Below are 27,925 nucleotides of genomic sequence, written 5' to 3'. Positions count from 1 at the left end.
CGTGAGTTTGAGCCCCGCGTCAGGCTCTGTGCTGACAGTTCAGAGCCTGGAGCCTGCTTCGGATTCTGTGTCTCCCTCTCCCTCTGTCCTTTTCCCGCTCATACTGTCTCTCTCTGCCTCTCAAAAAACAAATGCTAAAAAAAAAAATTTTTTAAGTAAAAAAAAAATAAAAATGGGCAGAGTGCCTGGGTGGCTCAGTTAGTTAAACGTCTGACTTTGGTTCAGGTCATGATCTCATGGTTTGTGAGTTCGAGACCCGCATCGGGCTCACTGCTCTCAGCACAGAGCCCACTTTGGATCCTCCTTCCCCCGTCTCTCTGCCCCTCCGCCACTCATTCTCTCATTCTCTCCCTCTCTCTCAAAAATAAATAAACTTTAAAAAAATGGGCAGAGGAACTGAATACACATTTTTCTAAAGAAGACATACAAATGGCTAACAGGTACCTGAAAAGGTGTTCAACATCACTAATCATGAGAAAAATGCAAATCAAAACCACAACAAAATATCACTTCACACCTGTTAGAATGACTATTATCAAAAAGACAAGAAATAATAACTGTTGGTGAGGATGTGGAGAAAAGGGAATGAACCCTCATGCACTGTTAGTGAGAACATAAACTGGAAACAGCCACTATGGAAAACAGTATGGAGGTTCCTCAAAAAATAAAAAAAATAAGACTACCATGTGACCCAGCAATTCCACTTTTGGGTATTTATCTGAAAGAAGCAAAAAGCACTAATTCAAGAAGATATCTGCATCCCCATGTTCACTGCAGCATTATTTACAGAAGCTAAGACATGGAAACGACCTAAGTGTCATTCAACATATGAATGGATAGAGAAAACTGTGGTGTATATACAATTAATATTATCCAGCCATAAAAAATAAGGACATCTTGCCATCTGCAACAACATGGACAGACCTTGATGGCATTATGCTAAGTGAAATGAGAGAAAGACAAATACCATATGATCTCAATTATACAGAGAATCATAAAAAAAAAAAAAAAAAAGTGCTCACAGATACAGAGAATTGACTGGGAGTTGCCAGAGGCAGAGGGTAAGGAGTGAGTAAAATGGGTGAAAGTGATCAAAATGTACACACTTCCAGTTATAAAATAAATAAGCCTGATGACTACAGTTAGTAATATTGTATTACATATCTGAAAGATGCTAAGAGAGTACATCTTAAAAGTTCTCATCATAAGGAAAAAAAAAAACCTTGTGCCTATACATGGTGATGAACGTTAACTAGACTTATTGTGAACATTTTGTAATATACACAAATATGGAATCATTACGTTGTACACCTTCAACTAATATAATGTTATACATTAACTATATCTCAATATAAATGAATGAATGAATAAATGGTTAACTAATAAGTATCTGAAATAATATCTAAGTCCCAAATACCTAGTGGGTAAAGAGTTTATTTGAACTACTGATACATCACTGTAATTCACATGTCTCATAAGCAGAAAATCTCCATCATAAAATACTAGATTTCTGGACTGGCAGAACTGCCCACTAAATAGTAGTATGCTGTGTACCAGAGGTAAAAAGAGCTTATGTGAGTATGTAAGAAGGAACTTCAGATACTACAATGTAAGGCTGTACATTTCATTATAGAAAACAGAGATGCCTTAAATTTTTTTTCAAATGCAGTTAGTTGAAAGAAATTGAAGGAATGGCTGCTCTCATCTTGGTAGCCTCAACAATCCAAAAACCAGCTTTCAAAAGATCAGGTGAGCCATACTTAACAGTTTCACATTCAATTCTTAATCTAATCCTTGTCTCCTGTTCATCATTCTCCAGTTTAAGGACACAAGGACCTCCCCCAACAAACACAAATACAGCTTACTTTTAAATTCTCACAGAATAAAACTGTTAAAAGTTTGCTTTTAAACTGTAGAAAAATTAATATGCTGTTATGATTTAATAGCTCATTAGAGAAGTTACCCTCAAAGATGTTACGGTTTTACTGTCCTTTAGAAAGTTAACCAATCTTATATTTAATTTTAACAATTGTATTTTGCATTCCTTTTTCAACTAACTATAAAAAAGCCTGCCCTCAAATTCTCTCATTAGCTCTTTGTCACTCTGCCAGTTTCTTAATTAATAAGTCAATAAAATTTTGGCCTATGCCAACAACTTTAAGAACTATGCTTTTACAAAAACAAGAATAGACACCAGTATTTAGTAATTGCATTTTAATGTAACCTTCTATTCGTGGGGTCACAAAATCAAATGCCTGTAGTAGCTAGGAAGATAGAATTTCTAACGTTGAATATCAAGACCAGCAGCTCTGTTGTAGCCATTTGAGTACCTGCCTAGCCACCTTTTTTTTTAAACCATTGTGTTGGGTCCTTGGGCGAGTTTACCCACAATTCCAGTAATAGAGTTGTGAGTTAGTATTTCATTTCATATTAGTTTTACCCTTCCTAAGCCTTTTTAAGAAAACCTCAAGAATAACTAAAAGCCGTAAAGATTAACCGGTCCTCAGAGCACTCTTAAAAGATCAGAATCACAGAATCAGAAATGCAGAGGTGGGGGCAACTCTCTCCCATATTAGGACTCTAAGTCTTTCTACATCTGGATATAGTATAACTTACTATAGACAGATGATATCAGTTCTCCTCTACTCCTCCAGAGCTCTTTGTTCAAAATATACCTAATTTATGACTGTTTACTTTCACTCCATCTTTTTGGCTTGACTTATTAAAACCCTCTGAGGCTCAGATCCAAGCATATATCCCCAAACATAAAGCCTGAGGCGAGAATATTTCCAGTAGATACTTAATATGGTTGCTAAACTGAATTTTCATTTTCTTTATGACCAAGTCTTTTAATAACTTAAATGACTAACATGATAGGAAAAAATAACACAATAGGAGAAACAAACTAAATCAACCTGAATCTGCAACCTAACCAGTTTCCAGACCCAAAAGTAGAGGTTGGCTGGGCAACAGTTAGGAAGAAAATAAGTAGAGATGCCTCGTTGGTACTCTCCAATAACCCTTACATCGCTGCAAAACTTCAATAAGAGTACAATAGAACCAGGGAGAGGAGTATGATCTAATTATGACTTACAGTGGTAGAACCACAAGGAAAACATCACCACACAGCAGTTTCCAGATAAGAAGAGAGAGAACCATTACTGGGTCAATGAAGGACTTCAGAGGTAAACTCCAGACATGCCAGGACATTCACCTTATTCCTAAACAAATGCCAAGAACTTACCGGATACCGCCATTTCAGAACACCAACTGTAGCATTAGAGTCGTTGATGGTTAGAGCCTAGAAAGTAACTTAAGGAAATGATCTTCAAACTTTAAGTGCAGAAAAATTACCTCAGGTCTAAAATGAGTCCAAACTGCCAGGAGAAACTATAGAAATTATAATATGTGTGAGATCCAGAAAGCTGCTTCTTTACGAAGCAGCTCAGCTGATTCTGACAAAAATAGACCAAGGCCCACAATTTGAAATATGCTGTTATTAGAGAATGCCTATCTGATCTCTCACTTTACACATGGCAAAGATGAGACCAAGAGAAGCTAGAAATTCCAGCCTTGATATTCTAGTTAGGCAAATAATACAAAGACAGTGTCACAAGATCTGACTTACACCCAGAAATTCAGGAGCTATGATTTGGTATCTGATTCTCTGGTATATGGTCTTAACAAATGAAGAACTGTGTCTAGGATGGGCACGTCCACTGCAATCTGGGGCTGGAAGAACTTTGTAAGGAATTGGTGAATTTTCTTGGAAGGTAGTAGTATAAATGTACAAATATGTTTCTTCTTCCTATACACTTGGTATTAAGTAGATACCTTTTATAATATTTGGCTCCAGGATTTATTTCAAAGCCATGAGTACAAACTACAGAGAAAGAATACGTTGCTGAAGATGCTTATTAAATACATTTGCTTGTATGTATATACATGATACCAGGATTTTCAACATGACCGTCCTTTATTACCTGTGTCATGGAGTTGGAGCCATTTCTCACTCTCTGAGAAGGGAGGAGTCCTGGGCCTGTGTTTCCTTTCTCTGTGCTCACCTTGCCCATGGTCCCTCCCATACACAGCTTCCTTGTAATGAAGCCCTGATTTCTGTGAAGACTTGGGTGAAAGTCGGTCTTGGTGTCTGGACTTTTTTTCCCAATTCTGAGTTCGATGGCTACTGTTAGCCTCCCAGTCATCAAATCCAGTACTCAAAAACACCTCACCACTGATCTTGGGAAGTGGAGGTCTCCGAAGTCTCTCATGATCAGACCGCTTCCTTTCACGCTGCTCAGAGTCAATTTGGGGACTGCCCCTCACTTTGCTCGAGCTACAGGATGACAGAAGTTTCCCTGATGAACAGTAATCTTCTAGCTCTTCCAAGTTCTCCATTGGATGTTTGGGTTTCTCTTTCCTTTGCTTCACAGTGTTTCCATCACTTTGGAGTCTACAAGACCTTGAGACTCCAGAACCCAATTCCCTTGCCCTCCTTGACTGTGGCTGGTCTGAGTGGAAGTGGAGGGATGTGAAAAATAGAAATGTAGGTTAACTTAATGAGCATATGAACTCACCATACAGGAAAGACAGGGCCCATATTTTAAAATGGAGAAGACTGGTTTTTCAACAAACTGCAAAGAGGGGATGGGCATTTATTGGATTGGTCCAGGCATAGATGAAGGATTCTGGGTACACGGTCAAAAATTTAAAAGACTAAAATTATGTGAAATAACTTAAATCTGAAAGAAGAGCTTGATTATGATTATGGAGACTTAATACAGTACTTTAATATTTGCCAGTAACAAAAGCCATGGCCATTAAATGTTAAATTCTATTTATAAAACCAATTTGGAAGTATTATGGGGGGAAAGTAGGGGTTGAGGGAGTCTCATTAAACAGAAAACAACCAAGCTTTGTGATAATTAAGGTTTCTAGGAAGAGGCTTTCAAATATTCTTATTGGAAATGATAATAAATCTCTATCAGAATGTTGCTAATTTCCATTAGAGTCTGAGAAATGACCCAGTTTTTAGTATTCCCCTACTCTCTCTCCTTAGGTGGCCAAAACAAGTATTCCCAGCCATGCAGTTCAATGTGGAAGAGGATGGGGTAGAGAATTTTAAGTGAGTAAATGACCCTGTTATCTTTGGGTAACTCTGCTCCCAAACTTAACTTAAATTTTACAGAGGAAAATATTAAAAATGGATGCCATAATAGAATACAGGAAAAGGAGTCCCTTCCATCCCTACATTCACTTCAAAAAATATGATATTGTATTCTTTCTATAAAAAGACAATATGTGCTAAATATACAAATCCCTAATGTAACACAGGGATTTCAGTAACAAATTTCAGTAACAGCACATAGAGGTGTGCTTTTGTCCAGTCTCATTCGGGCACAAGCCTATTGTGAAAATGAAGGAAGGGAATTACTATGCACTTTGCAGGGCATATTTAACATTGTCTAAGACCCTTAGTACATTTTGTAATAAAAATAAATCACACGGCACCAGGGTGGCTTAGTTGATTAAAGCATCCAAACTCTTGATTTCTGCTCAGGTCACAATCTCACAGTTTGTGAGTTCGAGCCCTGCACTAAGCTCTGCACTGACAGTGTGGAGACTGCTTGGGATATTTTCTCTCTCTCTCTCTCTCTCTCTCTCTCTCTCTCTCTCTCTCTCTCCCCCCCCCCCCCCTTGAGCTTGCTCTCTCTCTCTCTCCCCCACTCTGTGCACTTTCTCTCTCAAAATAAATGAACTGAAAAAAAAAAGAAGAAGAAGAAGAAAAGAAACCCTAGTTCCAAGAAAACTACTAAATTATCTAAGATTTGTTCCCTGCTGAAATTACTCACTTGCTGAATTGCATCTGAAACAGCTACCCCAATTTGATGGGATGTAGAGGAAATAAAGGACTATACATTTTCTTAGTTTTTAGGGTTTTTCTTTCATTTTGTTTTTGTTGTCTTAGCTTTTTTATCGTTAATCTAATAAAGGAACTGAGAAAGGGGAAATTTGTGCTAAATGTATCACTGACGCCATAACGCTTCTCAAAACCTTCAAATTGTTTCCTCTTGAACTTTTCAGAAGAAAAGGAAATTTGCTTCAAAGATGATATCCAAATTAAAAATCAGTCTTCTAAAATCATCTGAAGAACTTTTGATTACATTTATTTTTTGCATAAAAGCAAAACTGAAACAGAACAATTACTCTCTATGGTAAAAAAGTATCTATAATTTTAGCAAACTATCATTTTAAGTGTGTCTTGACAACTGAGAATCAATTGACTACTGCTATCAATTATTAATATAAATTGACTAGCTACTTAAATGATAACCATATCCAGGGAACAATGGTTCAGTGTTAATACCAATGTTCCCACAAAGGGCTGCATGAATGAAGTCTACCTTCTAGCTCCAAAAAAACAAGGGTTCTGTTTTTGACATGGATATGTGAGGCTATGATTGTTCTTTTGGTGGTGGTTTTAATCCTTTCTGAAAAGTTAACTGATAATCAGTTTTACTTTAGTTGAATGTGTTTCAAGAGTTAGAACAGAGCTGTCACTATATTTTCACAGAGTTGATAGGAAAAAATATCTATTGTCTACTTCACTTGTGTTATCTTCAAACCTGGGAAAGAAAAAAGACTGGGGTGGGGACTGGGACTTGTATTTTTCTTGTGACCAAGTTATTTGGCAAATATAATTAAGTTCCTTAGAGCCAACACGTATGCATTTATATATACACATACATATGTATATGTGTATACACACACACTTTATTTGTGTGCTTCCATGTTTGTCTTTCAAGATAAGATGATTTTTGTTTAGAAATGGAAGATACTGTCATACACACATAACACTGATACATGTATGAACAACAGTACTTTGGAGTTTAAGTCCTCACCAAAATTATATTATTTGATCTTCTCAACACCCATGTGAAGGATGTATTTTTAAACTCTCCATCTTACAGATGAGAGAAAGGCTTAATGTGATTATAGTAGATAACTTCTCAACATTACAAATGCTCTAAGGAAGGAATGAAACTTGAACCAAGGTCTTATGGCTCCAAAGACCATGACTTAAAAAAGACTAATATGCCTGTAATACAGGTCAGTGGCTTTGAAAGAAAAACATGGATTCACAAATGAATAAGACATGCCATTTTAGTTGATATAAATCTGACAGATGTTTTAGATAATTTCAGATTTGTAGAAAATCTTTAAGTGATCATTTTTAAGATTTACACTGAAGCAAAATAAAAGCTGAAAAGAGGACCACTTCCATAATGATCTATTATAATTATTATATAAGTATGGCAAAAATCAAAGTACACATAAAGATAGAGAAGTACAATTAAAGAATATCCCTATGTGTTGGGAAAAGACAACTGCAAAGAACCTAAGAATTACTTTGAGCATATGAGCCGAATTATGATGGGGTTTCTGTGGAACTCAACTCAGTCTAACTCAAAGGCAAGTGAATGAGGATCACACATGTTCAGCAACATATAAACTCTCAACAACACAACTGAAAAGGAATTCCAATATTCACATACATATGCTCAGGAGGTGAAGACTTCATTATTTTTGTAAATGTTCCTGAAAAACTACTGAATTCTTAACATAGGTAGTCCCCTGCCCTCAAGGATGATAGCACTCTGATCAAAACAACCAGATTTGAGTCCCAATTCAAATTAGTGTAAAGTTTTAACAGAGGGAGGCTAAAATTAATACTTTAGTATACTTAATTACTTGCCATCCTAATGCTTTTCTAGACTTAATAGTTTTATTTTAAATAGTGACTTTTATTTGCAGTGAACATGATTCCAGAGCAGAATTAAAAATAAAAACAAATAAAAAACACAAGAGCACATTTCTAAGGTTGTAACTGAATATGAAGAATAAACTCTTCACATTCTGGTTTCCAGCACAAAACTATAAGGCAATACTGTTTGTTTGTTTTTTAATTATGTGATACATGATTTCATTAGAAAAACAAGCATAATGAAAATGGTTATCAAGAAAGAGCTGAGCACTTTACTTATGGAAGGAGAGCACATCAAGCAATAGAGAGAGAATCAACCTGCCTACGAACTATGCCACAGAGCCGAGCTCTACTGGTAACAAATGTAGAACAATGTGACTGGGCAAGATTGTCCTCAATGGTAATAATCCTAACATCTGCATATGCATTCCTTTCATTCCACTCATCAAACACAAACACCTACTTACCTTTTACAATGAAATCACAGAGAAGTAATTGATAATTAGTTCACAAGAGACTTCAGTAACATGGACATTAATGTCTTTACTTTCTAGAATCTGCTTTAGGTTTTCCTTACTTGTTATCCTAAGTGTGGTCTCCCAGCTGAACTGCAATCAATACGGACGCTAGAATTAGAGGAAATGTCTTTCCTTTGACAGATCTTTAAAAAGGATGGGACAGGGGCGCCTGGGTGGCGCAGTCGGTTAAGCGTCCGACTTCAGCCAGGTCACGATCTCGCGGTCCGTGAGTTCGAGCCCCGCGTCAGGCTCTGGGCTGATGGCTCGGAGCCTGGAGCCTGGAGCCTGTTTCCGATTCTGTGTCTCCCTCTCTCTCTGCCCCTCCCCTGTTCATGCTCTGTCTCTCTCTGTCCCAAAAATAAATAAAAAACGTTGAAAAAAAAATTAAAAAAAAAATAAATAAATAAAAATAAAAAGGATGGGACAATACTTGCAAATGCTCATTTCCCAACACACTAGTAAGAGAAAGAATCACCAGCACCACAACCGCCACCACAAAGCACCAGCACCACACTGCAAAAGCAGGCACTAGAGAAGAGAAATTCTGAAGGGACTTTTCACCCTCAGGATTTTTTTCTTTATAGTAATCAAACAGCAAGAAAGCAAAATAGCAAGGACAAATAATGATCATGGAATCTTAAATTTTAATTTTGTCATCAACATACATACTCAGCGGCCTATGTTTAAAACACAAGAGCTTTGTTACCCAACTGATGTGCTGTGTACCATCTTCATTATTCATGGCACTTTGCTGCCTCGGACACTGTGCCCAGACTTCCTTGAGAAAGATCAAGCCCAGAGCCTCACCCCCATTTTCCACACCCCAATTTATGTGCTTAGAATGTAGTACAGCATTCCAAGTGGCTGCAGCACGAAAGAATGCATGCCAAATCTTACAAAATGCCAGTTGTTTTAACAGCCATGAAAATGGCTCTGGTCATCCAACTAAGGAACAGACGAATTCAGATTCACATAGAACTTGGCCATAAATCCATATAGACCCTGAGGTCACTTTACAGACAAATTTAAAGGAGTGTCCTATGGTTGAGTCTAAGGATAGAGTAAGTCATAATGTAGTCATTGTTACCTCCATTTTCATAGTAGTAATTATCTCCATAAGCACTGGATCCAGAGGACTCTGGAAAGTGTTTCTTTCGCTTTTTCTCTTCCTGTAACTCCTTTTCTTGCAAAAGGCGAGCTATGTCCTGCAAATAAAGAGAGAATGCTAACAAATATTACCAGAGAACAAACAAACCTTTTACAATGCAACAAACTCCATCCAGTGGCCCTAAAGTCAATGGTTTGACACTCCACTGCCAATCTCTATGGACTCCATCCATAGCTTTCCAGACTTCATGGCATTAAGCTCATGCTATTCAAATACTCAGTGGAGTAGCACATGATCCAGATGAACAAGAAAGACTTTTTGGTTAATTGAAATTTAAACCTAACTCAATCTGGGACATACAAACCTAGTATTTCTAAAGCTGATTAAACAACAGAATTTTTAAAATTCTTATTTGTGGGCCCTTTTTCCAAGACGATGATTCACTAAGCCTGGATGGAAAAGAGTGCAGTAATCTATAAAACATTAAAATTGTATATACAATTTAATTTTGAAACTTTGAAAAAAATTATTTGGCTGATTTAGCTTTGCATTAGAGCACCACTGAAAAAGACAAAATGGTCTCCCTCCTATCTCCCCCTTGCTTCTTTGCCAGGCAAGTTTTTACAGTTACTGAGTGATGAATAACATTCTGACCCTGCCCCCCCAGCCTATGATGGCAAAGGTATATGCAAATAACTAAAATACAATTAAATCATGAATGCCTCAATAAAAGAGTAAAAATGTCAATGTGAGTATAAAAGAGGCAAATCTTATTTCTGCTTACATGAATTAGTACAAGTCTTTGCATTTGGAATTACTGTTTCATAAAACATAATTTGAGAAAACAAACCTAAAAGAACTCATAAACCCTTCTGAAGTCATTTTCAATTATTTTTTAATTAATCATATTAATCAAGTAGGCTTACTTTGAGTTAATGTGTAAAAAAAAACAAAAACAAAAACAAAAAAAAACCCTCCATAATTAAAAGACCTTCTGGTAAATACATTCATTTGAATGAAAATTCACCATTATATTTCATCTTTCCCTTTTCTGTCATTCAAGCTCACCCACCTCTTGAAAATTTGAAACAATGAGCATAAGACAGAACACAGTTAAAGATCTCTAGATGCTAGAAAAAAGTAATTTTAATAAAAACATGTATTTACTGATTGCCTTCAAGGAACCAAACATTCTCCTAGAGTCTTCTGTAGAAAAACAGGATATATGATCAATATCTTCAAAGCCTTACCTATTAAGTTTTAGAAGCAAAACCATTAGCACGATTTAAGACCCTGTGAAAGGGGAGTGCTCTAAGAGAGGCATTATCACAAACCAGGTGCAATGGGGCCCAAAGGAGCCTAGCACATCTTCCCCAAGCACATGACAAATTACTAAACTATTGTGTTGAATTCCTTATGCTACTTTTTTGGTTTATACGATTTTATATCAGGGTTACTTCTCCCTGAAAGTTTCCACTTCTATTCCTCAATGGTGGGAAATGAGGAAATTTCAAAATGAGGAAATCTTCAGCACAAAATCAAGGAAATCTAAAAATGTGACTGTCAAATGACTATCAGAAAGGAAAAAAAAAGAAGGAAAGACATTCCATTAGATTGCTACACTTCTTTATCAACCAGTAATTAACATCTAATTCAGTAGGGAACTCTCAAGAGGTATCATCTCCAGCGGGGTATAAGACCAGAAAACAATATACCAGTTCTATGGATGCAAAAAACATCAATATAACTAAGATAAGAAGAAAGAAGAATTTTCTCAACCAGGCACCTTCCACTCCCTCCCCCTTTCTGGCCATACATGTATAATCTTATTTTTAAAGTGCCAAAACATAGGAAATTTTTTTAGTAGCTAAAATGTACTGCTATTTGAGCTATGCTCTAAATATTACCAACTTATATAAATACTTTTTTAGAACATGAAATTCTAATCACTTTCACACTAAATTAATTTTTAATGTAAACTGGTTACTAAGTTTATCCCTGAACAGTTCATATTATAAATGGCTTCAAACTATTGGATTAGTGCCACAGACTTTTCATAAAATGGTGATGCTAATGTTTACTTAAGCAAAAAAAAAAAAAAAAAAAAAAAAAAAAGGTTTGCCCTAAAATAGTTGGCACATTCACATATATTTGGACCTAGGTTCAGAGACACACATATACCTATAGATATTCACACACATACACATACACACATGCTTAAGAATTTCATTTAAAAATAAGTTAAATCAACTAAACACACATTCCTTAGCCTTATTAAATAACACTGACAAATGTTTATGCTATGACTAAAGAAAATGATCCCAATGGAATTAGTCCATTTTAATTACTTACAAACTCACACAGTCCAGTATTCCCAAAGGCTACAACCCTTTCTTCAACAGAGGCTTAGAGAGAAATGCAACTACTATAGTCACACTATGTAAAACAAGTTTTTTTAAAAAAAGGAAGAAAGGAATGAAGGGAGGGAAGGAGGAGGGAGGACAGAAGAATAAAAGAAAAAAGAGAAAGGAAAGAGGAAGAGGAAGGAAGGGAAGAGGACTGGGGAGAGGAGGAAGGGGAAAGCTACAATGCTGGTAAGACTATCTCTCTCCTTCTGTAAACTTTTTTTTTTGTTGGTTTAACTTTCCTATATCTGTCTCCCTGAATGGAAATGCTACTTTCCTTACATATGTGCTCTGTTAAAAAGCACAATAAAATTATACCATAACAAAGTCAGAAATGCTAATTAACCCACACAGAGTTGTGTAACTCTATTCTTCATGTACAATGTTGTTCAGGAAAAATACTCTGTCCCAATAGGAAAGAGACCTTGGATTCTACATCTGGTTGTTTGGGGAGTTAGAAACAACCAAAGAAGAACTGACCCCAAAAATCTCTTAAAGAGATCTGGGTGAAAATCCAGAGAGGAATTTTCCACAGCCCTGCTGTCCAATAAGAACATACTAGCTAAGCAGACTCCATAAGAAAATAGAAGAGCACAGAGAGAGAGAAGAGAAGGGAGGAAAAAAAAAAAAAAAAAAAGAATTAGGTCAGTTCACGAGTAACAGGCAATGATGTTTTTTTCAAAAGTTGGCCAGAAAAATTCCCACTATTATCTCATCTCAGTGTCCTCTGTGAGGCACCATGGACTAAAATAAACAAATATGTATTATCATACATTCTTCAATGACAAACTTTACTAATGCAAATTTTGTGCATTTAATATTAATACCATACCAGTCAGCTGAGAGCCCTATCTTCAGATAAGAAAACACCTCTGCACGGTAGGCATATTCTGATCTAAAGCATCAGCTGAAAAGTCAAAGAGTCTGAATGGAGCTTTTAAGGCTAGTCTCACTAAATCTCCACAGCTGCACTTCTCATTCAGTCTCTGACAGCACTGGGGAATGGGACCATTTCTGTAGGTCAAACAACAGAGGAGGGCAAGGTAGCTGGGAGATGTGTAAAAGCAAGAAAACTCTTGGCTCAGATCACACAAGACTGGAATACACTTGAGCCTGTTTATTTTTCCCCCTTTCTAATTTAGCACACATCTCTTTCTGTATAGAAATCAGAGCTGTTATAAGGGGCAGAATGGTGGGGAAACACTAGGCAAGAAAGCAAAAAGAAAAGAAATTAACTTAGTATGTAAGAAGCTAAGTTAATATGCACCAAAGGCATTAAACCTCACAACAGCCCTCTAGTGTATGTGCAATTATCATGACTTCTCCATTTCGGAACCTAAGGTTCTACCTGGGTAAGTAAAATGCTGAAAGCCACAGCTAGACATTAAAGAGCTAATATTCAAACTCAGAGCAGCCTAACTCGAAAATCTCCATGTTTTCTGTTGTGTCACAGGACATCCGTGTCAGAAGCAGTCAGTCAGGGAACTTGAACTGTACAGATATTTCTTGGTCATCTTATTATAGCTGGAGACCAGTCACTGACTTCCTCAAGTCTTAATTTCTTCATCTGAAGAACAGAGTCAATCACTACACTGCTCACTTTATACAGTATTACCACGAGACTATTTATTGTGATTGCTGTTTAGATTCTACACGCCTAAATAAAGTGCTTTGGTTTCTCTTTCTATCCTGTTTTTCTTGAATGGGGGGGGATCACAGGACACCAGTAGCATTTATAAGAAGCCAACTTCATTACTCTGTTATTTTTTAAAATAGAAGCTTTCCTGTTCAGAAAATATAATCACTTCTTTCAGTTCCCAATTTCATCCCCAAAGCTAAGTCTTGACTACACAGAGTAACACATCCTGCAGGAAGAAAGAGTTCCTGTGTTGATAACAGGAAGGATAAAAAGCAAATCCTAATGCTTACTTGCAGTTCTGATTATCACATGATCACGGTTTGTTTCTTAAAGAAAAGCTAAATACACACATAGCAGATGTCTCCCGCTCACCTGGCACTGAACAAGGAGTCTTAGAGGGACAAGGATGGCTCAGTGGGAGCAGCAGTATATGCAGGCTGCTTGACTGATGGTCCTCATCCCATCTATTTAACAGGGTGATTCCGTGTGCTGGTTTACCCAAGGCAGGTCCAGCTTATGTAATTATTAATAGTCCCCCCTTGAACCTAGAAGAATATGTGAGTATACATACAATAAATCATATGGCCATCCTCCTATTACAATTCTAAATCATTTTCTTCAGTCTGTGGCCAAGAACAGCACAGCTGGTTTGAAAGAAGAAAAGAATCAGTACATGCTGAAAAGGAATTGTTTGTAAGAAAGGCTAAAAGTATAAAACAAAGGAAATAGTTAAATGCAAATTCAAGTCTCCTTACCAAAAAACACTGCTGCTACTTGTAGTCATTTTCAACTTTAAAAACAATACAATTTAAAAATATATACAGAATTAAACTGATTAGTTCCTTGAGGCAGCGCATCACAGGAGAGTCAAGCCATGAACAGCAAAGAGTGAGAGCACTGGTGGCCCCTGGCCTCTCACGATTGACACGCCCTGACTTGTGTTCAGACCACACACAGGTCTGCTCTCCCTCTCTCAAGACTGCACGAATAACCCACAAACAAACACCCTGTATGGTTTGAATAGTGTCCCCCAAAAAGTAATTTCTACTAAGAACCTCAGAATATGACCTTATTCAAAAATAGGGTCTTTACAGATGTAATTAGTTAAGAGAAAATCATACTAGATGAGGGTGGGTCCCCAATCCAATGACTGGTTTCCTTTTAAGAAAACAAGAGGACACAAAGACACGGGAAGAAGGCCATCTGACCACAGAGGCAGAGACTGAAGTGATCCAGTGACACTCTAAGAAATGCCAATGATTGTCAGGAGCCAGCAGAAGCTAGGGAGAGGCAAAGAAGCATCTTTCCTAATAGGCAGCAGGACCCACCAAAACCTTGATTTTGGATTCCTGGCCTCCAGAACTGTGAGAGACTCTATTTCTACTGTTTTAACCACATCAAGTCTGTGGTAATTGTTAAGGCAGCCCAAGGAAACTAATTCACCTCTTACGTTGAATTAGCATCATCTTTAAGAAGAGTTCACTTAGGTTATCGAGGGGCAATAAACAGTGGTCCATGGAGGGCAACACTTGGACTGTGCACCACCAAAGAGGAGAGTTCTGCTGCCCATCTGGCAACCCTGCACTGAGTCCATGAATACAGAAGGCAGCCCTTCCTCAAGGCTGGGGTGGAGGGGCATTATCTTAGTTGTACCTCATCTTTCTTCTCCTGAATGCGTCGTCTCTCGGCCTCAATAGCCAGCTTCTCCTGGATTTCCTGAGCAATTTCACAGTCTTGTTGTTCACTAAAAAACAAAGGTGAAAGTAGTATGAATAAATAATAAATAAATTTTCTTAAAAATACAATTTACTGAATACTATGAACCCGTGCTAATCTTTAGCTCACTTAATCCTCACAATAATGATGCAAAGAGGTGGATATTGTCACACGTTACAGATAAAAAAGCTGGGGTCCAGAGTAGTGACAGCATTTCCCTAAGAGCACAGAGAACACAAGTGGCAGAACCAGAATCTGATCCCCAGACACTACAATGGAAAGTCCCAGGCCTTTTCTAAATTTTCTTATCACCTCACCATACTGGGGCCACTCTACAGACAGGCATGCTTTCTCAAGATCTTGCAAAGGAAACGTAAACTATCAGATTAATGTCCACAAATATACAAATCACTAGATGTCACTCTGGTCTCCTAGAAGTGATGGTATGACTTTAAAATGATTTTTATAAGCGTTTAAATTAGATGTATTTTTCAGTTTCACTAATACTTAAAATACCGTGCAGCTTCAGTTCCCAGTAGACACCTCTCTGGCTGGTGCCAGTTTTCTTAAAACTCAGATCCCTGAGAAATGAGAATGCTGCAATACTGCTGCTACCATAGTTTGCCTTGTTTTGGCATTTATGTACTGAACAGGGACTTAAATTTAACACCTGCTATTGTACAGACACCATGCTCAGACACTGAGGATACAAACATGAGTAAATCTTCACTTTGCAGTCAAGGCTCACAATCCTTTTTGGAAGAAGAACCAAGAGGATGATTTTGGTGGGCAAAACAGATCACCTCTAAAACAGCAATGCAAACAAAAAAGAAGAACTGGATCTCTCAGAGATGGGTACAAGTGCATGTCTTCTAGATTCAGGTCAAGAAAAGTCAATAGGCAGCTTCAAACTCCAGAACCTGATACCTCTGGAAAGCCAAACTTTACACACAACTGTTAGCTAGGAAGGATGACCATAAACATGCTTAGGGTTTACGACTTAAGAAGAGGTTGGAATGAAATTACAGTTGTGACTTACAGAGGGAGTTTTCTTGCTAAACAAACATTCTCATTCTCCCTCTCATTCTCTCTCTACCGAGTGAACTTAAAACTCTCAATGAATCTCATTCTTGGTTGCCTATTCCATGTTTAACAAACAGCATTTTGTAAACTGGAAAGTGTTGGGGAGGGCAATAATCTGAACTGTGATTAAGAAATTAAAGCCCATACTCTCTCTTCCAACAAAACTGAGAGGCAGAAATTATTCTCATTTGTATACAGAAACGGTCACTTCCAACATGCTTGGAGACAGGCAGGTACAGGTGGACAGAGACGCGGCCGTGTATGCACATGTTATGCCGATACAAAACAGAAAGGAAGGAAGAGGAAGTGAGAGAGCACAGGTAAGGGATGGCAAGGCTCTCCTAGAATCAGTAGGAAAAACACTGGACAAGGTAGCTGCAGACCTGATTTCTGGTCCTGCCACTGAGAGTCAGTGAGCCATGCCCTCTCTTGTCAATTTATCAGCTATAAAAGTATTTGGACTTAATGACTTCATCTTATAGGTCTAGTATTTTAGAACTCTTAACCACTCAAACCAAAGAATTGAAAAGAAACAAAATCTACTCAAAACAATTTTTATTTATATATCCTCTTTTCATTCACTTACTTCTAATAATTAAGAACCATACACAAAATCATGTTCCTAGTTTTCAAAGACTTCTCTAGTTGGATCTCTCAAACTCAGGTAAAATCTGTACAGGAGTTAGCAAATATTAATTACATGCAAGATAATAATAGATGGGAAAAAGAAGAAGCCCAGCAGAGAAGGCAAATCCAAATGAAATGTTAAAGGTTACAAGTGACACAGATGTCCTCCCTAGTACAGAAAATAAAGAAGTGAGGTTTAAGCTGAGGATAATCACTTCCAATCATATTTCCATGAAGGACAAGATCGAGTTCACTCAGACAATTACACAAAATCCCGAGGAAGCAAAATCACGTGAGAAAGGGGTAGTCAACAATGGGCAAGCCTGATAGTGGACGGGGGCCCCAGGATGCAGAGTGAGTAAGAGCTTCCAGTTCATTAATATTCACAGCATTTCATCCAGCCAGTGAGGTGCAACTGTCAAAACTGCTAGCGTGTGAGGGGCGCCTGGGTGGCGCAGTCGGTTAAGCGTCCGACTTCAGCCAGGTCACGATCTCGCGGTCCGTGAGTTCGAGCCCCGCGTCGGGCTCTGGGCTGATGGCTCGGAGCCTGGAGCCTGTTTCCGATTCTGTGTCTCCCTCTCTCTCTGCCCCTCCCCCGTTCATGCTCTGTCTCTCTCTGTCCCAAAAATAAAATAAAAAAACGTTGAAAAAAAATTTAAAAAAAAAAAAAAAAAAAAAAAAAACTGCTAGCGTGTGACAATCAGAAAAACTTCCTTTCTAACCACTTATTTCAGCTAGGAGTACCTCCAAAAGCCTGAAGTCCCAGGCAGAAATAGAATATCTGGCTCTCCTCTAATTTAAGACCTATAATCCATGACTCTCTGAATCCTCATTTATATTTAGAGTTTTATCTCAATAATCTCTGAATAATCTCATTATACTATCATTACCCTAATTCAGGGTCTTAAACTTTTGCACCAGCCTCAGAACTGCCCTTGATAGCAAAGCACTGTGAATAATGTAAAAGGCAATGATTTAGAACTCTAGAATACTCTAGCTCTGGCTCTTATCTTTTTGTTTTGTTTTTTGGGGGTGTTTTGTTTTGTTTATTTATTTTGAGAGAGACAGAGAGAACAGAGGAGGGACAGAGAGAGCAGGGGAAAGAGAGAATCCCAAGCAGGCTCCACACTGTCAGTGCAGAGGCTGACGTGGGGCTCGAATTTACAAACCTGTGAGATCATGACCTACCTGAAATGAAATCAAGAGCTGGAGGGATGAGCCACCCAGGTGCCCCTCTGGCTCTCATCTTAACTCTGGTTATGACCCCAAACCTCCACACCTCTCAAATCTCTCTCTTCTTATTCCATGAGCATTACCCTCCAATCAAGCCTTGTCATCTCTTAATTTGACCACTTCAAAGCTGTCTTCAATCTTGTCCCCTACAAACCTTTATCTACCCATCCCCCAGAGTAGATCCCAAAATGAAAATCTAAAACTCTTTCAATGGCTCTCTGTTGTTTATAATATAACATCTACAAAATCTAAATTCCTAAAAGCATAACTTTTGGTCCAGTTTTTGACCACTTTTCTGTCCTCATGCCCTAACCCATGCCCTTAATCACACACTACACTCCAGCAATACTGAACATCTTGTAGCTACCATGAGATTCCAGGTTCTTTAACCTCTTCCCTTCCCTATTACTCCCTCTGGCTAGAATGGTTTCCTCCAGCTAGCACTATGAACTTCTAATTTAACCATCAAGGCTCAGATTAAATACATCACCTGTGTTAGAATGGTTTTCCCAGTCTCTCCTTTCTTCATTGTCATTAAATGTATTATTTAATTCTCTGTGGCTTACACCAGTCTCTGTAGATTTCAAAAGCCTCAGAGTTTTATTCTGAGGCTCTTAAAGGCAACAGCTATATTTTATTCCTATCTGTGGTCTCCAGCGCCTTTCATGGTGACAGGTATAGCAAGAGTCAGTAAGAGTGTTTATTTACAAAATAAGGAAGCTGAACAAAAGGATGACTAAAGTTCTCTCTACAAATAATAAACCAGAAAGGCAAACCCTTCCTCAAAGACAGCAAAAATGATAGGCTTTCCTGTTTATTTGAACATGAACTGCAGTAAACTGTGGGGGCCCTTTACTTCTCCCTCTACCCTTTCCCCTCAAAACAATACCTTGTGGTTAAATCCACCATTTAGATATAGGGGATTACACAGAGATTTAGATACAGGGGTCACTCTTAAATAAGAAATGCACCCTCTGAGCTTTTAAAACAGTGGAAAAAAGTAAGTCATTGTGCTGGAAGAGACCTTGGATATGATCTTTCCATTTACCGAACTATTACAGGAGGAGACTGAGGAAAGAATGTCTGTCAGATGCTGAAGTTATAAAGAGAACTGAGTGTGTATTTCAGAGCTTTCCAGAAGATCCTGCCTCTCCCTGAAAAGCAAAAGAGGTTCAAGGAAAATAAAGGCAGCAAACATCAACCACGCAAGAGTAAAGGAATCCAATACAACTCATAAAGTTCTTTGATATCCAGTATTTCACTGGATCCCCCAACCAACCTATGAGGCAAAGGGAACAGAGATTATTTTCCACGTGCTATAGGGAAGGAATACAGACTCAGAGAGGTGGATCGAAATGCTCAAAGTCCAACAGTTAAATGTGCTGAGAGTCATACCAGAATCCACTTGTCCCCAAACCTACGAAGTATTCCAACAACAACAAAAATTTCAGACCAAAGAAAACTGTCGGCTAGCCACTATAGGATTTGTAATCTAACAGTGACAGGCATGAGTGGAACAGACACACAGTCTTCTTCCCTGCCCTGGTTGCTGGCTCCACAGAGAAAACCAGTTCCAGCATGCCTCCCGCCCGCCCCCAAATCCTCACAGGTCTTTGTAGCGCTTCTGGAGCTGAGCCTGAGCTTTCAGATCTTCCTCCTGAAGCTGCTTAGCCACCTGGAGATCATGCTGGACCAAACGGTTCCGCTGAATATTCGAGGCCAAATGATGTTCAACTAGACGGAGAGATTGAAGAGAGGAATCGCAATGTTTCGTCTGGTTAATAATATGCCTCAGGATAACTTAAGAAGGGTTTTTCCATTAAAAAGAGCTTCACATCCATGACTTCATTTTATGCTTTCAATAATGCTATATAACAGGCAGCAAAGGAATTATTCCTCTTCTCTTTCCATTAAGTAAAATGAGAATCAGAAAGGTTAAGTAACTTGCCCTGGTCACATGGCAAACAGCGGCAGTGACAGGATTTCCACACCAATACTCTAAAACCAAGGCCAGGGCTCCTTCTGCTCCACAAGCTGTCACTCTATTTATAAACATTTTCAATACTTACTTTTTATATTGACACATGAATTAATGATTCCCAAATTACATATTTGCAAATACATACTTCTGTGTAACACACATAACTTAGGTTTAGTTTCTATAATTACCTACATAAATATTGAGAAAAGGCCACAACCTAGATACTTCCAATGTCTGCAAAGATGTTCAGACCCCTCTTCTAGGGGAAGAACAGATGCCAGATAGTATCTCCCTCCTAACAATACTAAGGCAAGGGAAAGGTTCACGCCCCGCTTTTCCTCTCATATACCCAAAATCTCCTAATCCCTGGCAGCTGTCACACCTTAAAATACCCAGAACTTCATTTTCCACCCAGGTGGCACTTGCCTAGATAAATCCCTCAGGACTGATGGAAAGTAGGCCTGGTGACTCTGTTCTCTCTCCCTGCCTCACCCAAAGAAACCTGCCTCAAGCTACTACTAAAAAAGAAAACAGAAGGAACATAATGAGGGCCATTACTCACTCTCTTGTTCTTGCAGGCTGTGGGCCAGGGTGTGGTCCTCTAAAACAGCAAAATCTCGGCACACTGCAGAGGATGGAGGAGGAAAAGCAGACAAGAAGGTTCAATGGTAGTATTTTAATATGTTAAAAAAAAGAATTTTGTTTACTTCAAAAATCAATTCTACTATTTTAGGATTATCAGCTTTATAACATGCAGTGCAAAATAGTGACTAGTTAATACAAAGTCTTCATTCACAAACATCCTACCTGCCCAGTGCCAAGCACAGGGTATCACAAAGTAATGGTTAGCTCTGGTCTCTGGCCTAAGGATATTAACCACAGAATCAGAACCCAGAGTCCAGAAATTCTTTTTTTTTATTTATTTATTTATGGGAGAGTGCAAGCGGGGGAGGGGAGGCAGAGGATCCAAAGCAGGCTCTGTGCTGACAGGCTGACGGCATCAAGCCCAATGTGGGGCTCGAACTCACGAACCACAAGATCATGACCTGAGCCAAAGTCAGACATTCAAACAACTGAGCCACCCAGGTGCCCCATAGGTCCAGAAATTCTAATCCACATCTAAAAAGAGAGGGCAAGTATTGTGGCCATAATACAAGAGACAAGAACTTTCTGCATACTGTTAGCTAAGAGAAAGCTGAGTTCTTGCATAGTCAGAGGAATTAAAAGAAATCCAGCCTTTGCCTCAACCATCTAGGGTTGAGGGAATCCTCTCCCAGAGACTTACATCTATCCTGCTGCCCCTAAGGAAAAACACACCTTTATTAATCCCTCGGGTAGGAACAGATTTCTACTTCAGGATAATCACTTCTTTAATGGGACCACACCCTCAGACAGGAGTTAGAACTACCTCCCCTAGGTCTCCGTAAATGTAGAGCTTCCTAAAAAGAATCTGCATACCAAAAGGATATGGGAAGCTTAGAGGATACAGGAACCTGCCCCTACTGTCACCTCGATTTGGAGATTCAGGCAAGAACATTCACTGGCCTATCTTTTTAGGAGCAAATGGGAAGAGATGGTCTCCAAGGTCCACCCCAAACTGCAATTTAAACTCCTGTTTCTTAAAACAAACATACACAAAACAATACTCATAAAGAACTCTTATCATGAAATGTGCCTTTTGTTTGTATGAAGGACATGTAATTTAGGTGATATGTTCTTACTCTATTTCAAACATGTAACTCACATGAAAAAGGAAAATTCCCTAAAGCCACAAACTACTACAACATGTAGGACTCATGAAACTGTCCTGTAAAGTTAACAGAGTTTATAGATTTCTTTCTGCAGCTTTGAATTTGCCTATGATGACATTTAATTGAAATGGAAAAAAGAAACAATCCTTTGCCATTCTTAGCACTTATATATGCTCACATACATATACACTGACATAGCCAGCCCTGTCCCTGAGAAATAACACAATAAAAAAGTAGGTAGATCTTAGAGACATTAAGGTTCCTCTGAAATGGTTTTACAATTGGGGAATCATTTCTGCCCAAGAACCATTTAAACAACATATGGCCTGCTTACTTCTTGCAACTGCAAAACTTGTAATTCCAGGAGAAAGTCCTGTTCTTTTACATCTGATATATTCTCAGCAAATTCTAACAACTTTGGGGCCCAGGTCCTAGCTACCCTATGTTTCACAGAATGAAACTGCTTTCAAGATGAGCTAATTAACGCATTCGATTAATAGGTGAGGAAAATGAGGGCCAGACGGAAGAAAAGAGTTATCAAGGCTATATACAGTTTGTTGGTGACAAGGTTAGAAGTCAGTATCTGAGCCAGCAAGAGCTCTTTCCTTTCCTGACACCATGACAGCCCTCCGGGATTCCAGGCAAACCAAGAGGTCACAACAGACTGAAAGGAGATATTCTATACTGACTAACATGCACTCCCTAACATGCCTAGTGAATTAATATTAATTGATCAAATGGCTAAGACATGTATGGATTTAGTTCACAGAAAACAAATATTCAGAATGAATTAGACAAAATGAATGTAATCAAATCTTGTGCAGAAGAATGCTATTTTATTAGGCTGCTTTATTATTTGAAGCACTTTTATTATACTGCGAAGGCTTATGTCTGTATACTAATGTCCCGTATTAATTTTAGATAAGATTAGATTAATTGTTGAGATTAATATTTTTCAAATCATGGATGGCAACCTATTATTAGGTCATAAAATCAATTTATTAAGTCTAGAAATGAATAGGCTAGAAAACAGAGTAAAACACACAGTCGAGGAAACCATGGAATGGAGAAACTTTTTCAGTTTTACTTACACAAAACTCACACATACGTGTACACACACAGACACACACACAGCTGTATATATGTATTAGGTCACACTGTAAAACATACAACATCCTGCAGATTATGGTGAAAAAAACTTAAAAGCCACTTCAATTTATGTTACCAAGGCAGAAAGTTATGCCAAACAATATATTTTATACATGTTTAAGGTCATACTGAATAAAAGATTATAAAATTATTGCAGGTTTCCATGTGGATAACCATGTGAAGAACTGCAACAATTTTATATTTTTGTTTTAGTCAGTGCAACATTAAAACATAATGTTTATGGATGCATACACCTGTAATAAAAATATGTTTTTAATATATAGCACTGACACAAACTGAATTTAGAATTGAATCGTGCTCATCTACAAAGAGAGTCAAAGAGCAGGAGTGCCTTTGCTATATCAGATGTTCTATTGATTTACAAACAAAACAGAGAAGACTAAAGCAAATAAGGCAAATATTAACATCTATTAAATATGGGTGGCAGGATCATGGGTTTATGTATTTCTTTTTTTTTTTACATTTTTTTAATGTTTATTTATTTTTGAGACAGAAAGAGACAGAGCATGAGCAGGAGAGGGGCAGAGAGAGGGAGACACAGAATCCGAAGCAGGCTCCAGGCTCTGAGCTGTCAGCACAGAGCCCGATGCAGGGCTCGAAATCAGGAGCTGTGAGATCATGACCTGAGCCAAAGTCAGACGCTCAACTGACTGAGCCACCCAGGCACCCTGGGTTTTCTGTATTTCTTTTGTTTTTTTGTAATTTTTTACACACTGCATTTTAAAATTCTACAACACAAACTTTTTCTTTTTAAATCCACATCTTTAATTCCATCAATAGCATATGCTGCTAAACCGTAAACATAAAGACATAGTTGCCGTATCATAGCAGGTGCAAGGAGTTTATGAATTACTGGTTACCATAACAATGACTCTTCTCAATGACTTCTTAGTATTTAACCAGCAAGAATGAAGTATCATTGTTATTTGATCCTAAATCTTCTTACAGCGCATATGGGTTAGGGTTTGAGTGAGAAGAGAATCTAGAAGATCTTCAATGACTAAAGGAAGTGCACACACTCATACACAGAATTGTATTGTCAATACACCGAGTTAGCATTTCAGAGTTTACTGAGAACTTTCAAATGCATGATCTCATTTATGCCAAGTATTATGTGTTCACTCCAGTTTCTTCTGCATCCACTCTAGTTCCTTTCTAGATGTGCCTCTGTACACTCTGCATCATGACTCTTAACACAAGCTGGAAAACAACCACACATCCAGCCACCTTTGTAAATCAGTAACCAGACTGGGAATTACAGAAAACATTTCACAGCCAGGCCAAATTCAGAGCCTGGATCTTTGCTCCTTCCCTAATCTACTCTACTTTGAAGTAAACAGTATAAGCAGTATAGGAGGATAAACAGCATCAATTCATCTCACCACCTTTCCCTGCAGGCACACTTAAGCTGTATCATTGGGCCCTGAATGCCTACCCTCCCACTTCTCAGACTTCTTCCCTCCCATGTTCACTTTCACTCACTCAAATTTCAAGCTGATCTTGCCATTAGAGCCATTCCATCATTCCTCTCCATTCCCATCCAAACTTCAATGGTCCTGTAAGCTTCCTCCCTCTGACCCCAAACATTTTCCCCAAAATTAAGGCATGGTAGCTAAGTCTGTTTTGAAAACTAATCATGCAACTCTACCTCCTTGCTTTTGAAGAGCATCAACAGAAAGAAACACATTTTATCCTTCAATGCAAATAGACAGCTGTCTCCGTGACCAGTTGCAAACTCTTCAGGGCAAGGACCTTGTGGGACTAATCTCTGTACCTTCCACACAATTCTATATGCACTGGATGTAGCATGTAATGAGACTTCAATAGATATTCATTAATTGAAAAAGAAATGAAGAAACACTGGCCAATAAAGTCAAAAAACAGTGAAAGATCCATAGCCAAAAGACGAAAACAATTTTATAAATAGAATTAAGTTCTGTTGTTACAACAGCATTACAGAGACTTGTAACACTTTCAGATATCATTTAAATAAAAACTAGAAACCTTCTCCATTCCCACTAAATGAAATAGTTTTAGTGTTTTTTAATCCATATATATACATATTAAGTATACAATGATTTAGTTTACATTAAACCAAGCAAATTTCAGAAATAGGAAGTAGCATATATATTTGAAAAATATATGTGTGTGTGTGTGTGTGTGTGTACACACACACACACACACATATTCTCCCCCCATCCATTTTCCTTGAAGAAAAAGGTGATTTTCATTCATTTGTGGATCCCCCTAAATACACAAATGACATAGTATGTACCTAGTAAACGCATTCATTCAACAAACATTTGCTGAGCTCTCTTGCGATAAATAAGTCATTCCCAAGCCATCACGAAAGTAGAGATGACAGAAAGGTACATAAACATAATATAATTTGATAAATGCTATAAAGAACTACAGCAAACTCTTTGAAGGCATAAATAATGGAGGAAATGTGCTTGCTATGAACTGGAGGTGGTTGTAAGTAATAGCAGTGACTCAGAGATATCAAGAAACCTTAAAGTAGCTAACATACAGAATGAATTTCAAAAGAAGGTTAAAATTTCTATGGGCAGAGGAAGCAGGCATTCTAGGTGGGGAGGCAATTAACTCTCACAAACCAGAAGAGTGAAGAAGTCATTCCCCTTCTGTCCTTCTTGTACTCACACCCCAAACTTTCTGAAAATACAATTCCTATGACTCAGTCTTTACAAGCTTCCACCCACATACAAATGCCTCGATTAATAATACATTCACTAGCAACTATTTCTTTCAACTGTGTCTGTACTGCCTTTTATGTCTTGGTATAATTTGTGAATTATTCTATTTTTGTGTGAATGCTATTAGCAACAGATGGAATACATACTCATTGATTTGAGAACAGGGATGATACTTGTTTTCCTTTGTTCTGTACACATGAAAACAGCCTCTATGAATGAGGATGATGTTCCAGACACATATTCTATGTTGAAAAGTTTGGTAATGACAGGCAGCCACAGTTGACATTGATATAGCACTTTATTGATTACAATGCACTTTCATATACATTCCTCCTAATTACCTGAAGGTAAAGGTTTTACCAATATTCTCATTTTATTTATGAGAAAACTAAGGCTCAGAGAAATAAAGTGACTTGACCAAGATTGCCCAACAAATGAACAAATGAATTGGAAACCAAACCTGGAAGAAGTAATGAGTCTATATTTCACTACGTTAAGAAGAGTTGATATTATTAAATAGTAAATAAAATAAAAATATGCATTAGGTTGTTTGAAATTGTGGATACAACAGAATTTAGGTAAGGATGGCACATGTGCTCAGAAGGTGGGTTCCAGGGCCCAAAATAGAGCAATGAAATGGGAGATATTGTTTATTTTGTCTCACTCTCTCCCAAGAATAAGTCTCTGGCAATCACAGTCAGCCTGTATTCAATTCTGAAAAACAAGGGCAATAAAAAGTTCTTTTCATTTCACAGTGTTTCCTGGGTGATGTGCAAGAAAAACCCTAAGCTGTGTGTGACAATGGTGGAAAATTCCAAGGAAAATTTCCCTTTGGGATCTAACCAGCTTGCCCCATCTCCCCTACTCTCCATCCAGTATCAATGAGATTTTCTCCATTTGCAAAGAGAGTATTAATAAATTTCAGAATAATGTGTCCAAGAGATGTTAAAGACAAATTGTACAAAGAAATAACATATGTAAACCCCTATGCCTTTGTTTGTTGCCCCTCAAAAGGAATGTCTCCCTAATTTATTAAAGAAAGGTCTCTTTTCTTTATTTAAAGCTCTAATAAAACTGCCTGAGTAAAAGAGAACAGAATGCAGGAAAAACTATGAACAGCTATCATCCTAATGCCAAGTCCTTGACATTTTCATCCCCAACAAATTTTACATATATAGGGACCAAGAGGATATCAATATCACCATCACTAATAACAACACCAAAACCAACCCTCACCCCCCATTACTACCACCGTCAGCTCGGGAGCTTCTTAGGTATGCTCAGTTATGGACCATGGACACTCTTGTAACCATCTGCCCCAATTATGAGTCCTAAAATAGCATACATAGCTTTGAATCACTGACCACTCTGACAACTGAAACTTCCCATTCAGGCAGGAAATTGAAACGATGGGAATAAGATCTCAGTAATGTCTGAACAATTAATTTACTAGGGAATAAAGGGTAACTGAAACTTTTGCTCCTTCTCTGACTTTTAATGTCCTAGATGTCCATCCTGTTGAAATTAACAAAATCCAAGTATAGTATGACAGAAGAAGGAGAGTGGCACCTAATTTGGGCTGACAAAACACTAGTAAATGACACAGGCCTTCCATCCTCATTTACTTTGTTCCTAGTCAGAAGTATTCAATGGCAGGGCTATTATTCTTATCAAGTCTCCAAATCCCCTGTTCTATCCCGTATACTATGGTTATTCCATCTGTCTGGAAGATAGAGGATCCTTCTGATAAGAAACGCATAATATCATTAAATCAGATCCACGTTTCTGGAATATTTATCTTTAGTAGAATTATTACCACCCCCCCCCCCTTACTAAACTACCTGAAAAATGCACACAGGCTTCTACAATTCCTTTTTGAAAGACAAACACTTTCATCCACACTTTGTACAAGTGATTGAGTCAAGTATCATTAACCAATGTTTCAACTATTTGGGGATTTTTATGGTTACTGGGTTTTGTTTATGTTTTAGTTGGTTGGTGTGGGTATGGGACACAGAGAATGGGAGCATCCTCCAAGTTGAAGGAAGCTTAGTCACCATTACACACACTGGGGGCTGGGCACAAACCTGTTCTATCTACCTGAGGCACCTCTCCACTATCTAAAAAAATCATAATCAGTCTTCAAACCCTCATTCTAATGTCATTTCTCTACTAATCCAATCTTATAGAATAAAACCAAAACCATCACAATGGA

At 38.0% G+C, this 27,925-nt stretch overlaps 1 protein-coding gene across 3 annotated transcripts in view; it reads right to left on the bottom strand.

Annotated features, from left to right (window-relative positions):
- CCDC50 (coiled-coil domain containing 50) overlaps window positions 1-27,925 on the bottom strand; it is an 86,648-nt gene that overhangs the window by 38,963 nt on the left and 19,760 nt on the right. For 2 of the 3 annotated variants that reach the window (XM_058730846.1, XM_058730847.1), the window contains exons 2-6: window positions 20,638-20,700; window positions 19,702-19,828; window positions 15,089-15,179; window positions 9,371-9,488; window positions 3,984-4,511 (exon numbers count right to left, since the gene is read on the bottom strand). In XM_058730846.1, the coding sequence (XP_058586829.1) occupies window positions 3,984-4,511; window positions 9,371-9,488; window positions 15,089-15,179; window positions 19,702-19,828; window positions 20,638-20,700 (927 nt within the window). The remainder of the gene's footprint in view (window positions 1-3,983; window positions 4,512-9,370; window positions 9,489-15,088; window positions 15,180-19,701; window positions 19,829-20,637; window positions 20,701-27,925) is intronic. The other variant, XM_058730848.1, reaches the window with a different exon arrangement.

Source organism: Neofelis nebulosa, chromosome 5 (genome assembly GCF_028018385.1).
Source record: "Neofelis nebulosa isolate mNeoNeb1 chromosome 5, mNeoNeb1.pri, whole genome shotgun sequence".
Lineage (NCBI taxonomy): Eukaryota > Metazoa > Chordata > Mammalia > Carnivora > Felidae > Neofelis > Neofelis nebulosa.
This window is presented reverse-complemented; position numbering and strand designations above follow the sequence as displayed.